General features: G+C 41.3%; 1 protein-coding gene and 1 long non-coding RNA gene across 2 annotated transcripts; one reads left to right on the top strand and one right to left on the bottom strand.

The window, feature by feature from the left end:
- The first annotated feature begins 2,349 nt into the window (after positions 1-2,349).
- On the top strand, positions 2,350-19,048 carry LOC143274922 (14-3-3 protein epsilon-like). The gene is made up of 5 exons (XM_076578923.1): positions 2,350-2,532; positions 8,311-8,501; positions 11,385-11,491; positions 12,718-13,061; positions 17,303-19,048. The coding sequence occupies exons 1-5, from the start codon at positions 2,469-2,471 to the stop codon at positions 17,359-17,361; spliced, it is 765 nt and encodes a 254-aa protein (XP_076435038.1). The 5' UTR covers positions 2,350-2,468; the 3' UTR covers positions 17,362-19,048.
- A 388-nt stretch (positions 19,049-19,436) lies between these two features.
- Positions 19,437-20,771, bottom strand: LOC143274923 (uncharacterized). The gene is made up of 2 exons (XR_013053325.1): positions 19,677-20,771; positions 19,437-19,614 (listed from the first exon to the last, which is right to left on the bottom strand). It is a non-coding gene; the product is annotated as an uncharacterized LOC143274923 (long non-coding RNA).
- Between the last annotated feature and the right edge of the window lie 2,473 nt (positions 20,772-23,244).

Here is a 23,244-nt window from a genome sequence, read left to right as displayed (position 1 = left end):
TATTGATTTATTCGTTTATGTATTTATTTATCCATAGGAGGATTTAAGTATGTATCCATTATACACTTTTTCCCCCTCGAGGCCTGACTAAGCGCATCAGTTGGGTTACGCTGCTGGTCAGGCATCTGCCGGCTCAGCAGATGTGTTACTTAGTAGCGTATACTACGACGGATTTGTCGGAACGAAGTGACTCTGCCTTCTTGGAACTGAATTGGGATATGTAGTAGCGTGGTTGGCACTCAATATCATTTACACGGCATGGTCACGAAGTGCTGTGGCTTCAGTCAACTGACGAGAAAAGAAATCGGACTCCTCGCTTAAGGGGGCCCTCGTGCCCCGAATTACTCAGTGTATCCACGGAGTCAGTGCAGCATAATCTTCTTATTCAGATGACAGTAATATTCTATGGGACAATCGCTCAAACTGACCAAAACATTTTTTACTAACCGAGGGTTACCGGCGTTAATTAACTTGTTGGACAATGTGCCCAGTCACATCGTCACTGCATGAGTGACCACGGAGAGAGAGAGAGAGAGGGGGGGGGGGGAGGGGGGGATTATGCACACACCCCCCCCCCCCCCCCGAGCGCCCCCCCCCTCCCCGGCACATCCCCTTCCCCCGCCCCCGCCCCCCCCCCAAAAAAAAAAACAACAAACAAACAAAAAAAACCCAAACAAACGACCCAGTGGCAGATGACAGATTACAATCATACAAGTAACTGAGCACTCATATAAATACCGTCGTGTAAACAGTCGAAAAATGTCCCTGATTGTTCAAACAAAAGGCTGATCAAGCCAAAAAGCTGTGACATTGATGTGATTCAGTCTTGATGCGTGATCCACTTGCACACAGTCTTCAGCAGTACAACCGGTGGCGATCGTTTCTCAGCATCTCAAGCACGCACACTGAGCGGACCGGCGGACTGAAGTCACGATTGACTTCTCGTGGGTGAAATGAAACAACAAAAGGACTTATATAAGTTACAAGACTGGACTGATAGATGGAATCTATATTTTAACGTATCAAAGTGTAAAGTAATGCACATGGGAAGAAAAATCCAGAAAACAAATACCATATGATAACAGGAGACACCACACAGGACATTGAAAAATGTCAAAGTGAGAAAGACCTTGGCATAGTTTTTGATAATGAACTATCTTTTGACATATATATACAGAATATAACTGATAAATAAAGCCAACCAGATGATAGGAATAATTAAGAGAACATTTACCTACTTAGATAAAGATATATTTCTTAAACTGTATAAAGCATTAGTTTGATCACAAGTGGAATATGGTAATATTGTGTGGCACAAGAGACAATCCATAGCTATAGAAAGGGTACAAAGAAGAGCAACTAAAATATTAAAAGAATGCAAATCTGTGAGCTATCAACAGAGACTTATATACTTAAATCTGCATTCATTAAAGGGAAGAAGGCTAAGAGGGGATTTAATAGAAACATACAAAATGTTAAATTGCTATAATGAAGTCAATGTGAATAATATTATTAGAATGTCTGATTAAGAGAGTACAAGAAATTCAATGATGAAAATTTGTAAAGAGCACTGTAATATTAACCTAAAGAAAAATTCATTAGCTAATAGAATTGCACAAATATGGAATGCACTACCAATCGAAACTAAACTTGCAAAAAATACTAATGTTTTCAAAAATCTCCTTGACAGAAAAATTTACTGACTGATGAGTGATTTACAGAACATGTAAAAGAAAACATATATGTATCCCACAAATAAAAGGAGACTGATATTGAAGGGGACATTTAAAAAAGGCCGTAAGGCCTAGGCAATCAAATGTCAGTCCCTACACTACTACTACTACTACTAACAACAGCAAAAAAATTAAAAAAAAATAAAAAAAAATAAAATAAAATCATTCATTCACAAACCGGTTTGTCTCCCAGATGCACTTCCGTTGACAGTCGCCATTCATAAAACATTCGTTAGTTGACATCAAAGTCATGCTAACAGCAGTTTGTAAATATTATAGTTTATGAGCATACGTGATCATTATTACAATTACAAAAAACAGGCTGTTGTTAACGCGGATTGTTCTAGAAGTTTGTCATCAAACGCGGACTACTTCTCACGAAGCTTAGATTCTGCACATAATACCATCGATTATGTTTTACGGGATTAGGTTCATGAGAACAGCATCTCAATAATTATTCCAAGCTTCTTCCTCATGGTGTATGTGTGTGTGTGTGTGTGTGTGTGCACGCTTGCTTGCATGTGTGCGCGTGCATAAAATTTAATGTGCGATCTCCTCGCGCTAACATGTGTTAGTGTGAGCGAGCGCGACTTATCCGCGTAGTGATATCTCAGGAAAATGTATCGGACCTACTTTCTTCACCGGCAGCTGCGGACATTTTGAGATTAGGACAGCAGAGGCTGGAAGAAATCACATTAAATCGAACAGTGTGTATAACCATCTGTTGTGTCCACAATGGCTGAAAGAGAGGACACTGTTTACGAAGCCAAGTTAGCCGAACAGGCTGAACGATATGACGGTAGGTTAAAGATATTCAATGTTAACTGTTGTGGATGTAGTTGCTAGCAGACTACCTCCAGTAGTGCTGCATTCGCCGACTGGTCTAGAATGAATAGATTGTGTACGTTGTTGAATCAGGTTTTCATTATTTTAATTTTGGGGGAAGGAAGGACACATAACAAAGGCCAGACATATGCACACAGTACATATTTTGTCAGAAGTGATCTCTTTTACTGTGTGACCAATCATTGCCTTCACAGCAAGTTTGAACAGTGGATCCTTTGCACTGAGCCAGTATGTGAAAGGGATGGTTTGACGCCATTTCGTGGACTGAATGGTTGATTATGGTACCGAAATCAAGATAATCTTCCTGTAGGAATTTACTCCTTCGATCAGCTGTCTGTCAAGATTGATATCAAGATTATGCAGTGCTAAATAAGTGAGATTTATGATGATAGAGAAAGTGGGGCGTGTTCGCACATTGAAAAGTGGGAAATAAAATATAAAAACAAAAGAGGAAGTAGGTCCACTAACTACTGTCGGTACTGAGTGAGTACGTATGTCGACCTTCAAATGATATCACCCAGACAAAATATTTAGGACTTCACCCCACACGCAATGTGCTGTTGGAACGAGTTTCGCAAAGCCGCCTTCATTGTCAGCCTTTGGTTTTATATTCTGTACGAGTAGATATCATTTCTAACTTGCACTTTCTCTCTCTACCAACTGTTGCATTATTCCTGACAGTGACAGTGTCACAGGACTGGAAGAGACATGTATAGAAATTATGTGTAATGTTGATGGTATGAGTTGAAGAACTTAATACTCATACTGTTGTGTTAGTAGAACATGTTACATCTGTACATTTGTACAGGTACTGTTGTGGCAGAAGCACACCTGTACCTTTGGCTTGTTTGTGCCAGTTTCTGAAGACTTCCATAAATGATGTGTTCAGGGAGGAGAGACTCAGTGAGGGTACCACTTTATTAGCAGTTGCCAAATTTCAAAGTAATCTTTGCAAATTATTTTAAATCTGGCACTAAATGAATGATAAAAAGATCAATGTTTTGAATACATTGACAGGCATTGGTTTGGGTTTGGATTGACAGGACGATTTAGTAAGTACAAGTGGTCTTAGTGTTTCACAGGTTAATTGGTTTGGAAAAAAGGAAAAGCTCAAATCACATCTTCCATAGATTTTATCTCTTTGTCTCCATGTTTTGACATTGTTTTCCCATGTTTTTACATCTCCTGTGTTTCCATCATTGATCTTTTGCATTTTAAACATTGGTCTCCTGTATTTAAACTGCCGCTCTCCTGGGTTTTAGGCCTTTCAAAGCACTTGCAATCACCTTGTCAAAAATAAATTGCCATTATATTTCATATCCACATGTATGTATACATCATATGCACACACACATGCACACACGCACACACACGAACTCTGTTAATCCTAAGTAAAGTAGGCACATAATCAGAGGATGGGTTGATGATTGACCCAACCATCTAGTTGTTTGAAAAAGTTGTTGAATTTCATGGGACATTGGTGCTGTTAGACTTGCATGCACAGCAATTCACCATTGAATTATTGGCTTACACTTTTTACAGCCACACACACATTTTGTGTACAAATACCTGATGTGATGTAAAATACTTTAAGTAAGAATTTGGGTTTTTAAAAAAGTCACCAGAATTCTAAAACTATTCCAGTGTTCAGGTTTTGTCAGGACACATCAAGACATTTGACTGGTTTGCCTACCTCAAAATCACTGGGTCAGTTTCAGAATTAATAGAATAGTTAAATTCTTCCTCCCCTATCAACCACTCCACACTCCCAAAATGAGTACTAGTATAATTTTGCACTTAAGTCTTTGTATATTGCACTCTTGGTGTACTGATTGTTTTTTAATTACACATACTTAACTGTGACCCACTAGTAGGGGAGACAATATATATATGTAATATACAGAAAATGTGTACCAATGTTTGCTATGGAAAACCACATATTTGGTGTCATGATAAGCACAGAAAACAGAATTCAGTCATAATCTTTATTCTGTAGTGGCGAGGCACTGATTGTAATGTATGCTGTCTATTCTTGATAGTTAAATTTCACAATGTGGTACAATTAATATGAAAGGTAAAGTAGAACACTAGAACCATAAGCAAAGCTGAAAGAACCAAGGTCTACAGTGTCGCTATCACTCTGGTCAAATACTGGTGTCAATGTTTCAGGGCAGGCATCTTTTTCTTCTTTAAGTAAATCAAAATGCTTACATTTGCAAAGTCTACAATATCCCAAAGCAGTCAGAAGATGATCATGTTCAGTAGTGTGAATTGGCATTAGACGTTGGACATCAATAGGAAAAACAAATAAAACTGCACGCAGGAAAAAATACACAAAAAAAAGGGTGGTGGTGGTGGCCCTGTAGTGTAGCTCTCCCTGGGGAGAGCAACCTGAATTTCACACAAAGAAATGTGTTGTGATAAAAAGAAATACAAATACAAACAGACCGAGAAAGGTTTGAGAATGTCCAGTCATTTTATTGCTGAAGAGGACAAATGTCCCATTACTGTCAGTGAGATCCTTGTCCAGTGCATTTCATAATTTGCTCAGACATCTGTGATTCATGTAATACAAACTTCAGTAAGAAAAAATATATGCTCCCCAAATTACCATTTCAATCATAATATTAAGTATCTGCTGTATGTTTTGTTTATTCTGCTGAACTTGGGAAGGCTAAGAGAGAGCTTGCTCCATTTTGAAGAAATGTGTGCATTGTTGGTTTGGAGATGATGAAGGCTCATGTACATTGTCTGCATCAAAAAGCATCGCTGTCTTCTGAAAAAAGTGACAGGACAATCACTGGCAATGATCAGCATACATTGGGTTGTGGGGTTTTGTTTGTTTTTCGGGGGGGGGGGGGGTTTGTGCACTTTTCCCTGCACATTAATGAATGCACACATGACCTGACTTGATTTCACATTACACTTATAAGTTAAATAAAGATATTTGTTTTTTACTTTTGGTAGTCAGACTGATTGATCTATTCAGTGTGTATCAAGTGTCCTTTAAAAGACAGTGTTCACAAAAGTTAAGGACCACTTGGTGATTACCACACCAAGTTAGCCAATCAAAATGATTCATTTTTTGTTTTTGCCACATATTTACTCTAAAGTAAACAGAAAATTAAAACTAAACAAGAAATTGCAGTACTTTTACATCAGTGATGAAAAAGATCCATCAATCACAATAAGAAAGATGCCCTAAAATTAGTAAAACATATAAAAAAAATAAAATAAAATAAACCCCACTTTATATCCATGTCAGTGATGAAGAAAGCCCACCATCTTGTTTCATGGAGTTGATCTATCATTCTGGAAGGTTTGGGCAGGGCTAGAAATTTCGAGTAGTTTTTAGTTGACCCCGATTTCTGCTTGTCTCACCATACCATGTAAATTGTAAGAGACTTTTGCTAAAAAAAATAAATTTCACCAGAACTAAGTGCATGGCACATTAGCAGACATAATTCAGTGTGTAACTTATTTAGTTATTGTAAGTAATGAAGTTTTACAAGAAATAGACAGCTGGATTGGGGGACAGAAAATTTGAAAGGGGAAGAGGGGAGTGCAACTGGTCTTCACTAAAGCCGACTGCTCAGTCTCCCTTTCACTCACAGTTACAAACTGATTGCTGAACGGACGCATGGAGAGAGCATTTTCATGCGTCTGCTAGAATATGAACTGGAATTGTCCAGGACTGTGGGACAGGTGGGCATTTTGATTTTGTGCCCTGCCTAGGGAATGTTGAACATTCCACTTCTGCTGCAATCATCTAAGAAGCTGTGCTTCTCTGCGCTTCAGGTTGCCCCACAGCTGCTCAGTAGGGTCAGGGCTGTAGGCAGCTGCTCAGTTGGATTCAGATTAGGGCTGTAGGCAGCTGCTCCGTAGGGTTCAGATCACGGCTGTAGGCAGCCCCACAGCTGCTCAGTAGAGATGAGATCAGGCTCAAAGATCTCTTGCAGGTATTGCTGTACACTTGATATCCTTGAAGTTGTACAATGTCAGTGTTGATGTGGCAGAAATGTTCCAGTGAAATAGTCTATAATTATACAGTGTCAGTTTTGGAGTGACAGAAAGTTCCTGTGTATAGTCAATAAATTATTAAATGACAGTGTTGGTGTGACAGAAATGTTGCAGTTTAATAGTCCATGAACAATTCAGTGTTGGTGTGACAAAAGTGTTCATTGTAAATGTAATAGTCCATGTGCAGTGTCAGTGTTCATGTGACAGAAATGTTCAGTGTAATAGTCCATGTTATGTACAGTGTTAATGTTTGTGTGACAAAGTTCCCGTGTATAGTCCATAAATGTCAGTGTTAGTGTGGCAGAAATGTTCAGTGTAATAGTCCTTGTACAATGTTATTGTTAATGTTTGTGTGACAGGAAGTTCCTGTGTGTAGTCTAAAAACGTCAGTGTTGATGTGACAGAAATGTTCGTTGTAATGGTCCATGTACAATGTAAGTGTTGGTTTGACAGAATTGTTCCAGTGTAATAGACAAAAGATGTCAGTGTTGGTCTCTTGGTGTGACAAAAGTGTTCTGTGTAAACTGTAATACTAAATAGTCCATATACAATGTCAGTGTTGGTGTTTAAGAAATGGCTCTTGTGTAATAGTCCTTGTACAGTGTCTTTATTGTCAGTGTTGGTGTTGGAGAAATGGTTCCTGTGTAATATTGTACAGTGTTATTGATGAATTGACAGTTCAGTTACACAAGGAGGCATTACTGTGTTCAGACAAATCCATACGCTACAACACATCTGCTAAACAGATGCCTGACCAGCAGCGTAACCCAACATACTTAATCATGCCTTCAGGAAAAATAGAATGAAATGAAGTAAGATAATAATTATAATACATGAATAGAATTTCATAAATAATTAGATAAGTAATTGAATTGATTGTAGAATTAAAGTACATTTAAATTGTAATAAATAAAAGCAGAAATATAAACTGGTAAAATAAGTTAAATGAGTAAATAACAATATGAATAACAAAATGTAAATAAATAAACAAGTAAATATAAACACCCACAGACATTCACACACAAATACAAACACGTGCACGACAGATATGTGACAAATATGCAGTCACAAAGATATGAAATCACAAATGTGCACAGGCCTAACACTACACTGTATGACTATACACATTTAAAAGAAGACAATCCCAGACACATATAGTTCACGTACACATTGCAAACACACACCCACATTACCCCTACCCCCAGCCCCGCATGCAGCGCCCCTCACCCCCCACCCCCAACCACACATTCCTATGGATTGCAGCCTCCACTGCACGCGCACACACACACACATGCATGCACAGACGCACTTACATATATGACAGAAAATTGATGAATAGTTCCTGAGTGATATTTTGAGTACAGTGTCACTTGTCAGGGTGAATGTGACAGAAAGGTTGAGTCCATATACATTAGCTGTGCTGCCTGGTCACTAGGTGTTCCAAAAATGGTAGAGTACTGTATTCCATATTCACTATTCAGTGTTGGTGTTGCAGAAATGGTGAAGTGTTCCATATGCAATGTCACTATTTTCAGTGTTGGTATTGCAGAAATGGTGGAATGTTCCATATGCAGTATCACTGTTTTCAGTGTTGGTGTTGCAGAAATGGTGTAATGTTCCATATGCAATGTCACTATCTTCAGTGTTGGTGTTGCAGAAATGGTAGAGTGTTCCATGTACAATGTCACTATTTTCAGTGTTGGTGTTCCAGAAATGGTGGATTCGATGAAGAAGGTGGCCTCCATGGACATTGAACTGACGGTGGAGGAGAGGAATCTCCTGTCGGTTGCCTACAAAAACGTGATAGGTGCACGCAGAGCGTCATGGAGAATTGTCTCCAGTATAGAACAGAAGGAAGAAAAAGATGACAAACAAGGAAACAACAAAGCCTACCGAGAAAAGGTGGATAACTATGTCTTTCTCTTCTTTTTTCTCCTCTATATAATATTGTTTGCAATGTTAGTGTTGCGTTTGTTCTCTGTGTTTTGGTTCATGAACAATAGAGGTGCATTGTTCATTTTGTTGGTGGAGAGGGAACACAAGATAGAGTATTTTCCAGTTTGGCAAGGTACACAGAGAGTCATGGTGGTCTGGAGAGCAAACTAGATCACGACAGCAGCTTTTACTGCTGCTGAAGTGATTGAAATGCTTCAAACTGAAGGTTTTGACGTCGGCGAGGATGATGATGATGTTGAATAAAGTATCTGCAGTGAAGAAAGCTACCAGCAAGAAGGTACTGACAGTGACTCAGCTTCTGAGAGCAGTGAAGAGGGAGGGGGGTGAGCATACACATGATGTGAGGAGAGGGGTCCGTGGATCAAGTATAGAGAGTTTCATTCAGTTACTTTGTCATTTATGGTTATGTTTTGTATTTTTTGTGATTTTTTTTCCCAACCCTAAGAATGAGTTGTCTGTAGGGAAAAGCATGGGAGAAAACTTTCGTCCTGTGTGAGTTCAGAATACCATTGGCATGTGGCATGGATGACTTGTATTTTAGAACAACAGCTGTGAGTTTATATATTACGTGGTTTGTGCAGGCCTGAGCCTGTGAAAGGTTACTTTATTTTTTTTCTCCACTTTATTTCTATTGGTGAGATTACTGTAGTTTTATTCCTGTTTTAGGGAATATTGTGGCTTTGTTTCTGTTGTTCAGATTCCTGTAGTTTTGTTTCAGTTAGAGTTATTGAGATTACTGTAGCTTTATTTCTGTTTTTGGGATTGTTGAGATTACTCTAGTTTTATTTCTGTTGATGAGAATACTGTAGTTTTGTTTCTGTTCTTAGAATACTGTAGTTTTGTTTGTTGTTGAGTTTACTGTAGTTTTAATTCTGTTATTGAAAATACTGTCGTTTTATTTCTGTTATTGGGAATACTGTAGTATTTCTGCTTTAATTTTTGTTGTTGGGAATATTGTATTTTTATTTCTGTTGTTGAGAATACTGTAGTTTTATTTCTTTTGTTGGGAATACTGTAGTTTTGTTTCTGAGTTAGAATACAGTCAATACTGTAGTTTTGTTTCTGTTGTTGGGACAACTGTAGATTTGTTTCTTACAGTTTCAGTTTTGTAAGATTAAGAATATTGTAGTTTTGTTACTGTTGTCGGGCATACTGTTTATGGTGTTGGGAATATTGTACTTTTATGTTGTGAATTAACTGTAGTTTTGTTTTCTGTTGTTAGAATGAAGTAGTCTTGTTTCTTTTTGGGGGGAATAGTGTGTTGGGAATACTGTACTTTTATTACTGTTGTTTGGAATACTGTACTTTTATCTCTGTTGTTGAGAATGTTGAGACTGATTGCTCTTTCTGACACCATCAAACTTGTTCACTGAAAGGTCATGAATGAAGCCCTATTGTTAGGGGGATCGGTGTGCAATTTTACAATAATGAAAAGTGGGCGGAAAATCTTGACAAAAAGAGCTGGACTTGAGTTTTCATTCAGTTTTCATTAACTTCTTCGGTGGCGTGTGTGTGTTTGCAAAAATGTTTTGCTATTTGCCCTGGGCGCTGAGCTTATATAACAGATTCATTGTGATTGATATAAGGTTACAGTTATACTAACACTGTAACAGCAAAGTGAGAGCTGTGTGATCATTGGTTTAGAACTCCATTGCAATGGGAATTCATTTCCAGCTTTGTCTTGTGTAAGGAACTATGACTCTCTACACTGGCTCTAGTGCTGGAGCCTTGGGGGCTAGTTGGCCTTTGGGAACCATCCCATTGCCGACTGTCCTTAAACCCTCTTGGCCAAGAGAGGGGTGGGGATGTAACTTGGGCAAGACAGTCTCCACTAGTATGTATATCATAGTCTAGCCCAGACAGTTGGGACAACAGTTGCCGCCTCTGCTGTTCTGGTGGTCATAGTCAGACATGACTGACTATCACACATACATACAGGATACATACACGTCTGTATAATTTCAGAATTTTTCACAGTTCTGTTTTAAAGTGTATGTGTTCCACTAACCACTGGTCAGAAAGCTCATATGCAATATGTTTACTGTCATCCATGAGGAGCATACTCTCTGTATCGTAATTACTGGATGTTATTGTCAGAACCTCTTTCAGAAAATTTCAGAATGGTGGATCATGAAACACAATCTGGCTCTAGTGGATTGAAACAGCTGCGTGTTGCAAAATCTCCTTGTGATTTTGTCACCCAAGAAGTAGCACAAGCTTTACAAGTCATGGAAGACGATGAAGTTGGTGGTTACAGAATCTTGTCAGATAGTTCACTTGACCGTTGACGAGAATGAAATCGAGAGTGATGATATGCAGAGAGGGTGGAGGATGGGATTAGAGTGACAAAGGGGAACAATTTCCAGTGTTGCATGAATCACTGGACCAGCATGGTTTTTGAAAATCATGCTGTCATTGATCAAAGAAGGGGGATTAGCTGTTGCATGCAGGTGAAAATCTGAACAGTAATACGTTGACAACGTGTGTTTTGCAGTTTGAAGATCAAAGTGAGAGTAAAAGATGTTGCACTAAATGTTGACATGGTATGTGTTGTAGGCTGAGGATCAAAGTAAAAGCTTTTGCACTTAATGTTGACATGTTGCAGGCTGAGGATCAAAGCAAAAGATGTTGCACTTAATGTTGACATGGTATGTGTTGCAGGCTGAGGATCAAAGTAAAAGATGTTGCACTTAATGTTGACATGGTATGTGTTGTAGGCTGAGGATCAAAGTAAAAGATGTTGCACTTAATGTTGACATGGTATGTGTTGTAGGATGAGGATCAAAGTAAAAGATGTTGCACTTAATGTTGACATGGTGTGTGTTGCAGATTGAGGGTGAGCTGAAGAATATTTGCAATGACATCCTGGACATCCTGGACAAACATCTGATTCCATCTGCCACTATTGGAGAATCCAGAGTGTTTTATTACAAAATGTGAGTTTCTGTCCTGCTCATTCTTTGAGTGACAATTAGTAAATCCTCATACAGTTTTATAACAAAATGTGAGTGTGACCTGGATGAAGACGTAATTAGACAAAAAACAAGAATGCCAGAAAATCAACAGACAGACAGACAGAAAATACGAGAGAAAAAAACTTAGCCGTATGAAGAGCACAGGAACAGGAGTCAAGATGGCTGCTGTCAAAAGAGGGCGCTAGTCAGGGTGGCAGAGGGGAGGTTACCTACTTCTGGGAGGTTATCGGCCGTAGCTATTTTCGTTTTCTCCGCATAGGTGGATAGTAGTTTGCACAGGACAAGAATGTCAGACCCCTGCCAGAGTCTGCACTAGTGGGTCACGGTAAGTGTTAGATAAACGTAATTTTAGGAAGAGAATTTCCTTTTGTCCTGCTCATTCTTTCATTGATACTTAGTAAATCCTCATAGATGTTTTATTACAAAATGAGTTTCTGTTCTGCTCATTCTTTCATTGATACTTAGTAAATCCTCATAGAGGTTTTATTACAAAATGAGTTTCTGTCCTGCTCATTCTTTCATTGATACTTAATAAATCCTCATTGCTGGTGGAGTTTAGGGCACCAGCAAATCTTCACTAGTCATTTCGGTCTTGATTGAGCCAGCTGATTTCGTTCCAGCCTGCCGTTTTCATTTCCTCTTCCTAGTGGTCTGCCTCTTTTCTCTGTTGGTGCCCATCTGAGGGCTAGGACCCATAAGGGAGGTACTGGTAACAGTGGATGTTGTCACGACTGACAAATACTCGGTCCCCTCCATCAGCAGTATGCATCCCTATGGAAACAATAACTACTGAGGGGCTGGGCTGAGATGGTGTGGGGTAGAAGACCTGGTCCTCTGATCAGCCTAGTGTGTACCAGGGGCCTAGTGATGGTACACCACTAACCTGTACATCTCTTGTCATGGTACTGGGTACATTACTAACCTGTACACCCCCAATGATGGTACACCCCTAACCTGTACACCCCTAGTGATGGTACACCCCTAACCTGTACACACCTTGTGATGGTACACTCCTAACCTGTACACCCCTAGTGATGGTACACCCCTGACCTGTACACCTCCAGTGAAGGTACACCCCCAGTGATGGTACACCCCTAACCTGTACACCCCTAGTGGTGGTACACCCCTAGTGATATACCCTTGTGTTAGTACACATCTCACCTCTAGAGGCTGATTTTACTGTGCAGGAAGGGGGACTACCACCGCTACCTGGCAGAGTTTGCCACGGGCAACGACCGCAAAGCAGCTGCTGCGGACAGCCTGGAGGCCTACGATACAGCCACCAAAATTGCCACGAGTGACCTGCCCCCCACCCACCCCATCCGCCTGGGCCTGGCCCTCAACTCCTCCGTCTTCTACTATGAGATTTTGAACTCTCCTGACCGCGCCTGCAGGTTGGCCAAGGCGGCTTTTGATGACGCCATTGCTGAGTTGGACACACTGAATGAGGAGAGCTACAAGGATTCCACCCTCATCATGCAACTGTTGAGAGACAACCTGACCCTCTGGACCTCAGACATGCAGCAAGAAGGTATGCACTTCATGGGGAGGGGGGTGACTGACATGTAGCAAGAAAGTACACACTGTGTGGTGGGGGGGGGTGAGGGGGGGGGGAACTGACACAGTGTGTAAGCAGGGCTTGTGAAAAAAGCCTCAACATTTGTCACTGACTGGAGAAAGGACACTGCATGTAGTGTTGATGGGAGCAGGCCCTTGGGATGGTCCAAAGATTTCAGCTGTGACATAAAAAGAGATGAAATGTTGGGTGGTGGCATAAGGACAAAGTTTGTGCAGTTGTGGAAGTGGACACAATGAGAGAATCTTTTCAAGTCCTGGAAAAGTTTTAGAATTCCAATAAAAGCCTGAGCTGGTACCATTCAATAAAAAGACGTGCATTAAAAAAGGAAAAAAAACAGAAAGTAGTGACAGCAGATACCCCATTATCTAGTTTGTCAACATTGAACAGGTATGAGATTTTTCCGACTATAGTTGGATTTCTGACTGAAAATTGGCTCCAGAGGAAAATTGGAAGGGGGGGTCGGGGGGGGGTCCGACTGACGAAGGTTGCACGAACGTTGTCCGACTGATCAACAAGACAGACCCACAGCGTTTGCTAAAAATACCCCATGTTTAGATAGGCGAACCAATTGAGAATAAGTGTTCCGTTGCTCCTCTGTCATCATTCAGCTTATCCGTATTCGGTCAGGATTACGAAACTCATTCGTGGGCTTCACGACTTGCAAAGATACCTGATTTCATCGATCGTCTTCAGTCATTGACAAAATTAGAAAACTCACAAAGGATTAGAGGATTTTTGCAGCAGAGATTGATAAAGGAGTGAATAATAAGTGGAACTGGGTCTGGCAAGATGAGATCGTGAAAACTGAAGTGAAGAATAAAAAAAAAAAAACTTTACGGGTAGGCGACCCCATTCACAAAATTGACACCGCGGGCAAGGCCAAGTGTGACTGGTGTCAGATTGTATGGGTGCAACTCTTCAGTCCAGGCACAGAAATCTGTTTTCACATTTGCATTAAAAACGGAACGTCCGTTTTCTAGAAGAAAAAAGAAAGAAAGAAAAAGATGATGGGCCGTTCTATATCGTTTACCGATGACCTGTCAAAAATGAAAAAGGAATGCTCTTTCGAAAGCATTGTTTGTTGACCCCTTGAGAGGCGATCCAGTAACTTGTCAGAGCACCAAAATTGAAGTCCGAAAGTTTCCTAAGGCACTGTGAAAAGCACGCACTCGCGCACATGCGCACACATGCGGTCGATCACACACACACGCACACGCACACATGCGCGCACGCACATGGACATGTGAGTGCGCACAATGACACACACACACACACAAACTTGCGTGAACGCACAGATACACCAGTGCTCGCGATCACCATCCCTGTCGAGCCACAGGGCTGTGGGTAGATCTGCTTGACCCTCTGTTCATTCAGCAAAAGCTGCAAACGTTTGCCACCTGCCACCCTATGCACAAGTAACATTGTTGCGATTGAAACAAACTTTGTAGCAACTTCTTGATATCAGTGCCTTTTTCTGACACAGCTGAGGCTTCTGTACAAACAGTTCATGGCAAGAGTCAGTGTATTTAGATCTGAGACCTATAGCCAGCCAGATTATCACAGCCTGTTACACAGGCACGCACAGACAGCTGAATTGAATGCGCGCGCGCAATCTCCATCCCTGTCAAGCCACAAGGGCCATGGGTAGGTCTGCTTGACCCTCTGTTCATTCAGCAAAAGCTGCAAATGTTTGCCACCTGCCACCCAATGCACAAGTAACATTGTTGCGATTGAAACAAACTTTGTAGCAACTTCTTGACATCAGTGCCTTTTCTCACAGCCAACTTTTTAGCAACTTCTTGACATCAGTGCCTTTTCTGACACAGGCTTCTGTACAAACAGTTCATGGCAAGAGTCAGTGTATTTAGATTTGAGACCTATAGCCGGCCAGATCACCAAAGCCGGTTACACACACATGCACAGAGCTGAATTGAATGTGCGCGCACCCACACACACACACACACACACGCACTTTGAAAAAAAAGCACACGAATGCATTCACATATATATACATACTCAATTTTTTTTATTTTATCTGTCTCATTCACACTTGCACTTATGCACACATAATATTATGAGCACTCACACAATCACACAGAGCTTAATAATACGCACATGCGCGCGCATACTCACACACACACTCTCTTTCAAGCACACACACACACACACACATAGATTGAAAACACACACACACACACACACACACACACACACACACACACACACACAGAGAATTGTATTTAAAGCAATGCACATATATGCACACATACAAAACTTGCACTTTTTCCTCCCACCTTCTCCCCTCCCTGTCTGTCTCTTTGTCCCTCTCTCCCTCTTTCTGTCACCCTCTCTTTCTTACATATACACACAGAGTTGTATTGAAAACACACACACACGCGTGTGGAGAGAGAGAGAGATCTATTGAATTTGAAAGCAGTGCATACACATGCACAAATACAACTTGCATTCTTTCCTGCTACCATCTCCCTTCTCTTTCTGCCTACCATCTCCCTTCTCTTTCTGTCTGCCTCCCTCTCTTGTTTACACACAGTTGAATTGAAACCACACATACACGCACATGTGCGCACTCACACTCACTTGCTGTCTCTCTTTCTTTCTTTTTCACACATGTGCGCACTCGCGCTCACTTGCTGTCTCTCTTTCTTTTTCCCCAGAACACACACACACACACACACACACACACACACACACACATGCTGTGGAACTCTCAGCGGATCTGAGCGGTTTCAGCAGAAGAGCAGTTGATTTCAGAGAGAAAAAAGTCCAACCCCAAACCCCCACCCCCCTCTTGCAGACTTCACTTTCATGATTTGCTGAGGTACCCCTCCCCTCTCTCTTGAGTCTCCTACCAGTGCTGAGGGAAGGGGGGGTTGGGGGGGGGGGGGGTATGAAACCACTGTCAATGACTGCAGCAATTTTAGCACTGAGCCAAGACACTGACCACTAGCTCCAGCTGAGAATCCTTGACAGCTTGAAAGTGATATAATCAGTCACAGACCCACCCCCTTCTCCCTCCAGTCATTCCACTTCCCCCTTTCTTTCCTCAACCAACATGCATGCATGTCAGTGGAGCAGAGACAACAGCTGAAGAGACCAGATGGTCAGTTATATTGGTACATTGCAAACTTGTGTGCTAAGAACATTTTTCCTTGAAAACACACACACACACACACACACACACACACACACACACACGAGACACGATTTTGAAAATCATGCCCCCAAGGCTGACCTTACAGGTTTGGAAGCAAAAACACTTCAGTTTAGAAAGAAATGGACTGGTTTTTTGTCTTCTGTGGGTTGGAATACATCAGCAGCATTGGTGGCCTGCAAGTGCAGATTTCATGGTTTGAAATTGAGAAAAACCTTCAGCTTCAGGGGGCTTCGCCCCCAGACACCCACCAGGGGCGTTGCCCCATGGACCCCCTCTGGGGACTGCAGAAGGCCCCCAGGCCTCCACCTTTCAGACTCGGTCACAATTTCCCAATCTCATGCTTGTTGAAGCATACACATTTTTTGTGAGTTCTGTCAAAGGGCAACACTTTTTTGGCCATGGGTTCTTTCAGTATGCCAAATGTGTGGTGCATTTTGGTTTATCTTGTCATCCGAATTACAAGACGTTCAGTTTGATTTTCCAGTCAAACTTAGCATGGGACGTTTGGTTATTGTCTCATCTAAATAACTAGACAGTCAGTTTGACTTTCCAGTCAAACTTGGGAGAAAGGCTGAGGGCAGGGTTCGAACCCAGACCCTCATGGACACTGTTGGCAGATAAATGTCTTATCCATTCTGCCACCTTCCTCTTTTTTTCTTCTTTTTTTTTTTCTTTTTTTTTGAAATTTGTTAGTTTGGTATGGAAAATGTTCATTCTAGTCTGGAAAAAGTATTAAATTTTGTTTGGTCTCATCTGTGGGAACGGTTGTATGCTTATTGGTAAATTGATGCTTTACCAGGGTTATGTGAAATACTTGGATGTCAGATTTCTAGGGGTACATATTCGGAGTGTTACTCCATACTACATCAGTGTGTTTGGTGATTTTGCATGTTTTTGTCAGATGCTGGTATGTCAGATTCTAGGGGTACATAAATGTTTGGGTTAGGGGGAACAGACTGAGTGTTCGGGGGAACAGGTCTTTGACTGGTTCTGACCTCTGTGTGTGTGTGTGTTTCAGGTGGGGAGGAGCAGGCAACTCAACAAGTCCAGGACATAGAAACTGAAGAGCAGCCCTAAAAACAGGATCTGCCGTTTAATACTCTCCAATTCAACATGTTATTTCTTTTATTTTTTCTGGAAATCTTTTTTCAACCAAGCTGCTCTTTGTTTGAGACATGAATCTGATCTGAGTGCATCGTTTGTCTGTTGATCATCTCTGTGGTTGAGGACTTTTAAAGCATGATGGGACATTGTTGTGTTTGTTGAAAAGTTAGAGTAAGGCAGGGCATTGGTGATGTTGGAACATGGTGAGACAGGGTGTTACCTTAAGTGGCAAAATGTAGCTCATGATTATCTTTGGCTTTGCTGACAACGAACAGTCTCCCCCCACCCCCCACCCCCACCCCCATCCCCCCTTTCTCTTGGAAAATAAAGGAAAGCACAAAGATAATTGTGATTGTGAAGGGAAAAAATAATCAGTCATTGGGGACACTTTCCAATTTTCCTGAAATAGGACTGGTAATGAGCTGGACTGTTAATGAGATTGCATGGTGCCAGTGAGAACTATCAGCACTAGCTGATGGCTCTATTTTTTTTCTGTTTTGCCAGGAAGGCTTTGTGTAGTCATGGTTTGAGCCATGGGTCAGTTGGAGCTGTCATTGGTCAGTGTAAGCCATCAGCATGGTGCATGTGAAAAAGGAGCCCCAGGAAAGGGTGATGATGCCAGCCACTGGTTGTGTAGTGACAGGAAGGAGACAGGGGTGGGTTGGGGGGGTGGGGGTGTGTGAAGAGACGATGATGGGCTTTGTCCTGAGGGTTGAGCAAAATGAGGTGTATACATGTGTGCGTCTGTATGAGCGGCAATATATGTACATGTTTGACTGAGTTATGTTTTTCTGTTGATGTGTTAATCATTTGACTGAGTGGAGGTTTTTCTGTTGATGTGTTAATCATTGGCTGTGAGAAAATGGAGTCTGCACTGGTGGGCAGTACTGCAGGACTGACCTTACATGGCATCACCACAGCACACTGAAAACAGACTAAATTAGTACTGGCCTGACACTGGTCATCACTACCACCAAGAATAATTAAGGAAGGAGTGGGGGGGGGATGAGGAACACAAAATATCTGGCAATAATTTAGAGCTGAAATAAATACAAAAAGGAAAGAAAAAATCTAACATGGAGAAGGAAAAAAAAGTCAGAGATACAGGATGTAGTTGAAAAACCGAATGGTGACGTGAGGTTTGAATGCAGCTGTGGACAGCATGGTTGACTTGTGCCAAGTGCTGTGTGACCTTGGCCCTGTGGTGCTGCCTGCCAGGCTGGCTGAGCTCCTGTTACCTGCTGTGTCGCTGTCTGCTGTACTACTGTCTTTTCTCCTTCTGCAATAACGGACGTGAACAGTTTGCTCCTTCAAACTAGTGCATCTCATGTACTCCCAGTTTTTTTTGTTACATCATGGTTTTCAGAATTTATAATATGCATATTTAGCGCTACTTGTTTTCAGGTATGTAGCCTAGAGTGTTCTATATGGTAGTCTTTGTTATTTCAGAGGAACATCTAGTCGGACTATATTCACAGAATCCTGTTGATGATTTTGTTGGGTTGGTTTTGCAATTCTGTTCCTCATTCTCATTTCTGTTTGTTCATTGTCAGTCTCTCCAAATGCTGTGCGTTCCTTCTCTGCATTTTGTTTGGTCAAGCTAATATAATTTTGTTTGTACTTTTTATTCTAAATAAATAAAATATTTATTGCTCTTGTTTTTCTGTGCTTTGGTCTTAACCCAGGTATATGTTTTATGGATTTATCATCTCTCTGTCTCTGTCCAGGGTTTGTGTTAGTTTTTACCTGGTCTGTCTGACCTTGTATTCTTTTCATCTGTCCTGTGTGTCTGCCCATGTTGTGTTAGTTTTTACTCTGTCTGTCTAACCTTGTGCTCTTTTCATCTGTCCTGTGTCTGTCCATGTTGTGTTAGTTTTTACTCTGTCTGTCTAACCTTGTGCTCTTTTCATCTGTCCTGTGTCTGTCCATGGTTTGTGTTAGTTTTTACTCTGTCTGTCTAACCTTGTGCTCTTTTCATCTGTCCTGTGTCTGTCCATGTTGTGTTAGTTTTTACTCTGTCTAACCTTGTGCTCTTTTCATCTGTCCTGTGTCTGTCCATGTTGTGTTAGTTTTTACTCTGTCTGTCTAACCTTGTGCTCTTTTCATCTGTCCTGTGTCTGTCCATGGTTTGTGTTAGTTTTTACTCTGTCTGTCTAACCTTGTGCTCTTTTCATCTGTCCTGTGTCTGTCCATGGTTTGTGTTAGTTTTTACTCTGTCTGTCTAACCTTGTGCTCTTTTCATCTGTCCTGTGTCTGTCCATGTTGTGTTAGTTTTTACTCTGTCTAACCTTGTGCTCTTTTCATCTGTCCTGTGTCTGTCCATGTTGTGTTAGTTTTTACTCTTTGTCTAACCTTGGGTTTCTTTTCATCTGTCCTTACTCTTGTCTGTCTATGTGGTTAGTATCCTCTGTCTAACATTGTGTACTTTTCATCTGATCCTGTCCATGTTGTGTGTCAGTTTTAACCATTGTCACATGTCTTGGTGGTAGTGTCTATCATGTGATCACAGTGTGGTTGTACTGTCTGTGTTGTGATCACAGTGTGGTTGTACTGTCTGTGATGCAATCATAATTGGTTGTACTGTGTTGTGATCACAATGCGGTTGTACTGTGTCGTAATCACAATGTGGTTGTACTGTCTGTGTTGTGATCACAATGTGTTTGTACTGTCTGTGTTGTGATCACAGTGTGGTTGTGCTGTCTGTTGTGATCACAATGTAGTTGTACTGTCTGTGTTGTGATCACAGTGTGGTTGTACTGTCTGTGTTGTGATCACAATGTGATTGTGCTGTCTGTTGTGATCACAATGTGGTTGTACTCTGTCATAATCAGTGTGTTTTTACTGTGTTATGATCACAGTGTGGTTGCACTGCCTGTGTTGTTATCACAATGTGGTTATACTGTCTGTGTAGTGTGTGTTGTGATCACAACCTGCTGTACTGTGGTCATCGCTGTGTAGATGTCCCTCGTTGGATGGCTTCACTTTCCATCAAGGAGCTGGGCATCTTGTTTTACCCATCAAAAACACACTTTACATTCATGAATAAAATTGTATTCAAGTGCATGTTGCCTTCAGTTTCCAGAATTGTGAGCTTGAACATCAGCTGTGGTGATTGTTGTGTTCCATGGTCTGGATGGAACAGAGTGATGCTTGCTTCTGTCTGGATTTACAGGGTGTAGAAAAGTTTAGGACCATGAAGTTCCTCTTGCACTGTTGCAGTATTCTCAGGTATGGTGGTATGATGCTGAATTTTCAGTGCTGAGTTTGTAACCAATGTAATGAGCGCCACCTATAACCAGAGATGCTTTCTTGCACATGCACTTCTATTTTTACAATGGGAATCCATGGCTTGTTAATAAACCACTGAATAATTGCAATGTTGTGGAAACATTGATTTGTTAAATACATTTGACAAGCTGTTATGTATGCCTGAAACAGCTGTTGGTGCACTCCATGAAAGGCTGACAGCAGATCATTCACACCCTGCCTCACTTCAGTGGTCTCTCTTTTTTTTCACTTTATCAAAACCTACCTTCTCTTATGAAGTGGACCATAACTACATGTAGTCTTTAAATTGGTGATGGATGACTGGTAAGTCTGCCTCGTGTTTCAGTGGCACAATAAGTTTGCCCGATGTTCAAGTGGTATGTTGGAGGATAGCTGATAAGTCTGCCTCATGTTTCAGTGGTACAATATGTCTGCCTCATGTTTCAGTGGTTTGTTGGTGGAAAGCTGATAAGTCTGCCTCATGTTTCAGTGGTACAATATGTCGGCCTCATGTTTCAGTGGCACAATATGTCGGCCTCATGTTTCAGTGATATGTTGGTGGATAGCTGATAAGTATGCCTCATATTTCAGTGGTACAATATGTCTGCCTCATGTGTCAGTGGTAAGTTGGTGGATAGCTTCAAAGTCTGGCTCATGTTTAAGTGGTTTGTTGGTGGAAAGCTGATAAATCTGCCTCATGTTTCAGTGGCACTATATGTCTGCCTCATGTTTCAGTGGTTTGTTGGAGGATAGCGAAGTCTGCCTCATGTTAGAGTGGTACAATATGTCTGCCTCATGTTACAGTGGTTTGTTGGTGGAAAGCTGAAGTCTGCCTCATGTTTCATAGGTACAATATGTCTGCCTCATGTTTCAGTGGCACAATATGTCGGCCTCATGTTTCAGCGATATGTTGGTGGATAGCTGATAAGTATGCCTCATGTTTCAGTGGTACATTATGTCTGCCTATGTGTCTGGTATGTTAGTGGATGGCTTCAAAGTCTGGCTCATGTTGAAGTGGTTTGTTGGTGGAAAGCTGATATGTCTGCCTCATGTTTCAGTGGTACAGTATGTCTGCCTCATGTTTCAGTGGTTTACTAGTACAATATGTCTGCCTCATGTTTCAGTGGTATGTTGGTGGATAGCTTCTAAATCTGCCTCATGTTTCAGTGGTATGTTGGAGGATAGCTGATAAGTCTGCCTCATGTTTCAGTGGCACAATATGTCTGCCTCATGTTTCAGTGGTATGTTGGTGGAAAGCTTATAAGTCTGCCTCATGGTTCAGTGGTACAATATGTCTGCCTCATGTTTCAGTGGCACAATATGTCTGCCTAATGTTTCAGTGGCACAGTATGTCTGCCTGATGTTTGAATGGTTTGAGGATAGCTGATAAGTCTGCCTCATGTTTCAGTGGAATGTTGGTGGATAGCTGATAAGTCTGCCTCATGTTTCAGTGGTACAATATGTCTGCCTCATGTTTCAGTGGTATGTTGGTGGAAAGCTTATAAGTCTGCCTCATGGTTCAGTGGTACAATATGTCTGCCTCATGTTTCAGTGGCACAATATGTCTGCCTAATGTTTCAGTGGCACAGTATGTCTGCCTGATGTTTGAATGGTTTGAGGATAGCTGATAAGTCTGCCTCATGTTTCAGTGGAATGTTGGTGGATAGCTGATAAGTCTGCCTCATGTTTCAGTGGTACAATATGTCTGTCTCATGTTTCAGTGGCACAGTATGTCTGCCTCATGTTTCAGTAGTTTGTTGGAGGATAGCAAAGTCTGCCTCATGTTAGAGTGGTACAATATGTCTGCCTCATGTTACAGTGGTATGTTGAAGGATAGCTGATAATCTGCCTCATGTTTCAGTGGTACAATATGTCTGCCTCGTGTTTCAGTGGTTTGTTGGTGGATAGCTGATAAGTCTGCCTCATGTTTCAGTGGTATAATACGTCTGCCTCTTGTTTCAGTGGTACAATATATCTGCTTCATGTTACAGTGGTATGTTGGAGGATAGCTGATAAGTCTGCCTCATGTTTCAGTAGTTTGTTGGTGGATAGCTGATAAGTCTGCCTCATGTTTCAGTGGTACAAAATATCTGCCTCATGTTACAGTGGTATGTTGAAGGATAGCTGATAATCTGCCTCATGTTTCAGTGGTACAATATGTCTGCCTCATGTTTCAGTGGTTTGTTGGTGGATAGCTGATAAGTCTGCCTCATGTTTCAGTGGTATAATAAGTCTACCTCTTGTTTCAGTGGTACAATATGTCTGCTTCATGTTACAGTGGTATGTTGGAGGATAGCTGATAAGTCTGCCTCATGTTTCAGTAGTTTGTTGGTAGATAGCTGATAAGTCTGCCTCATGTTTCAGTGGTACAAAATATCTGCCTCATGTTACAGTGGTATGTTGGAGGATAGCTGATAAGTCTGCCTCATGTTTCAGTGGTACAATATGTCTGCCTCATGTTTCAGTGGTTTGTTGGTGGATAGCTGATAAGTCTGCCTCATGTTTCAGTGGTATAATAAGTCTGCCTCATGTTTCAGTGGTACAAAATGTCTGCCTCATGTTACAGTGGTATGTTGGAGGATAGCTGAT

Source organism: Babylonia areolata, chromosome 29 (genome assembly GCF_041734735.1).
Source record: "Babylonia areolata isolate BAREFJ2019XMU chromosome 29, ASM4173473v1, whole genome shotgun sequence".
NCBI classification, from domain to species: Eukaryota; Metazoa; Mollusca; class Gastropoda; order Neogastropoda; family Buccinidae; genus Babylonia; species Babylonia areolata.
Note: the sequence above shows the minus strand (reverse complement) of the source record. Positions and strands in the feature narration are given on the sequence as shown.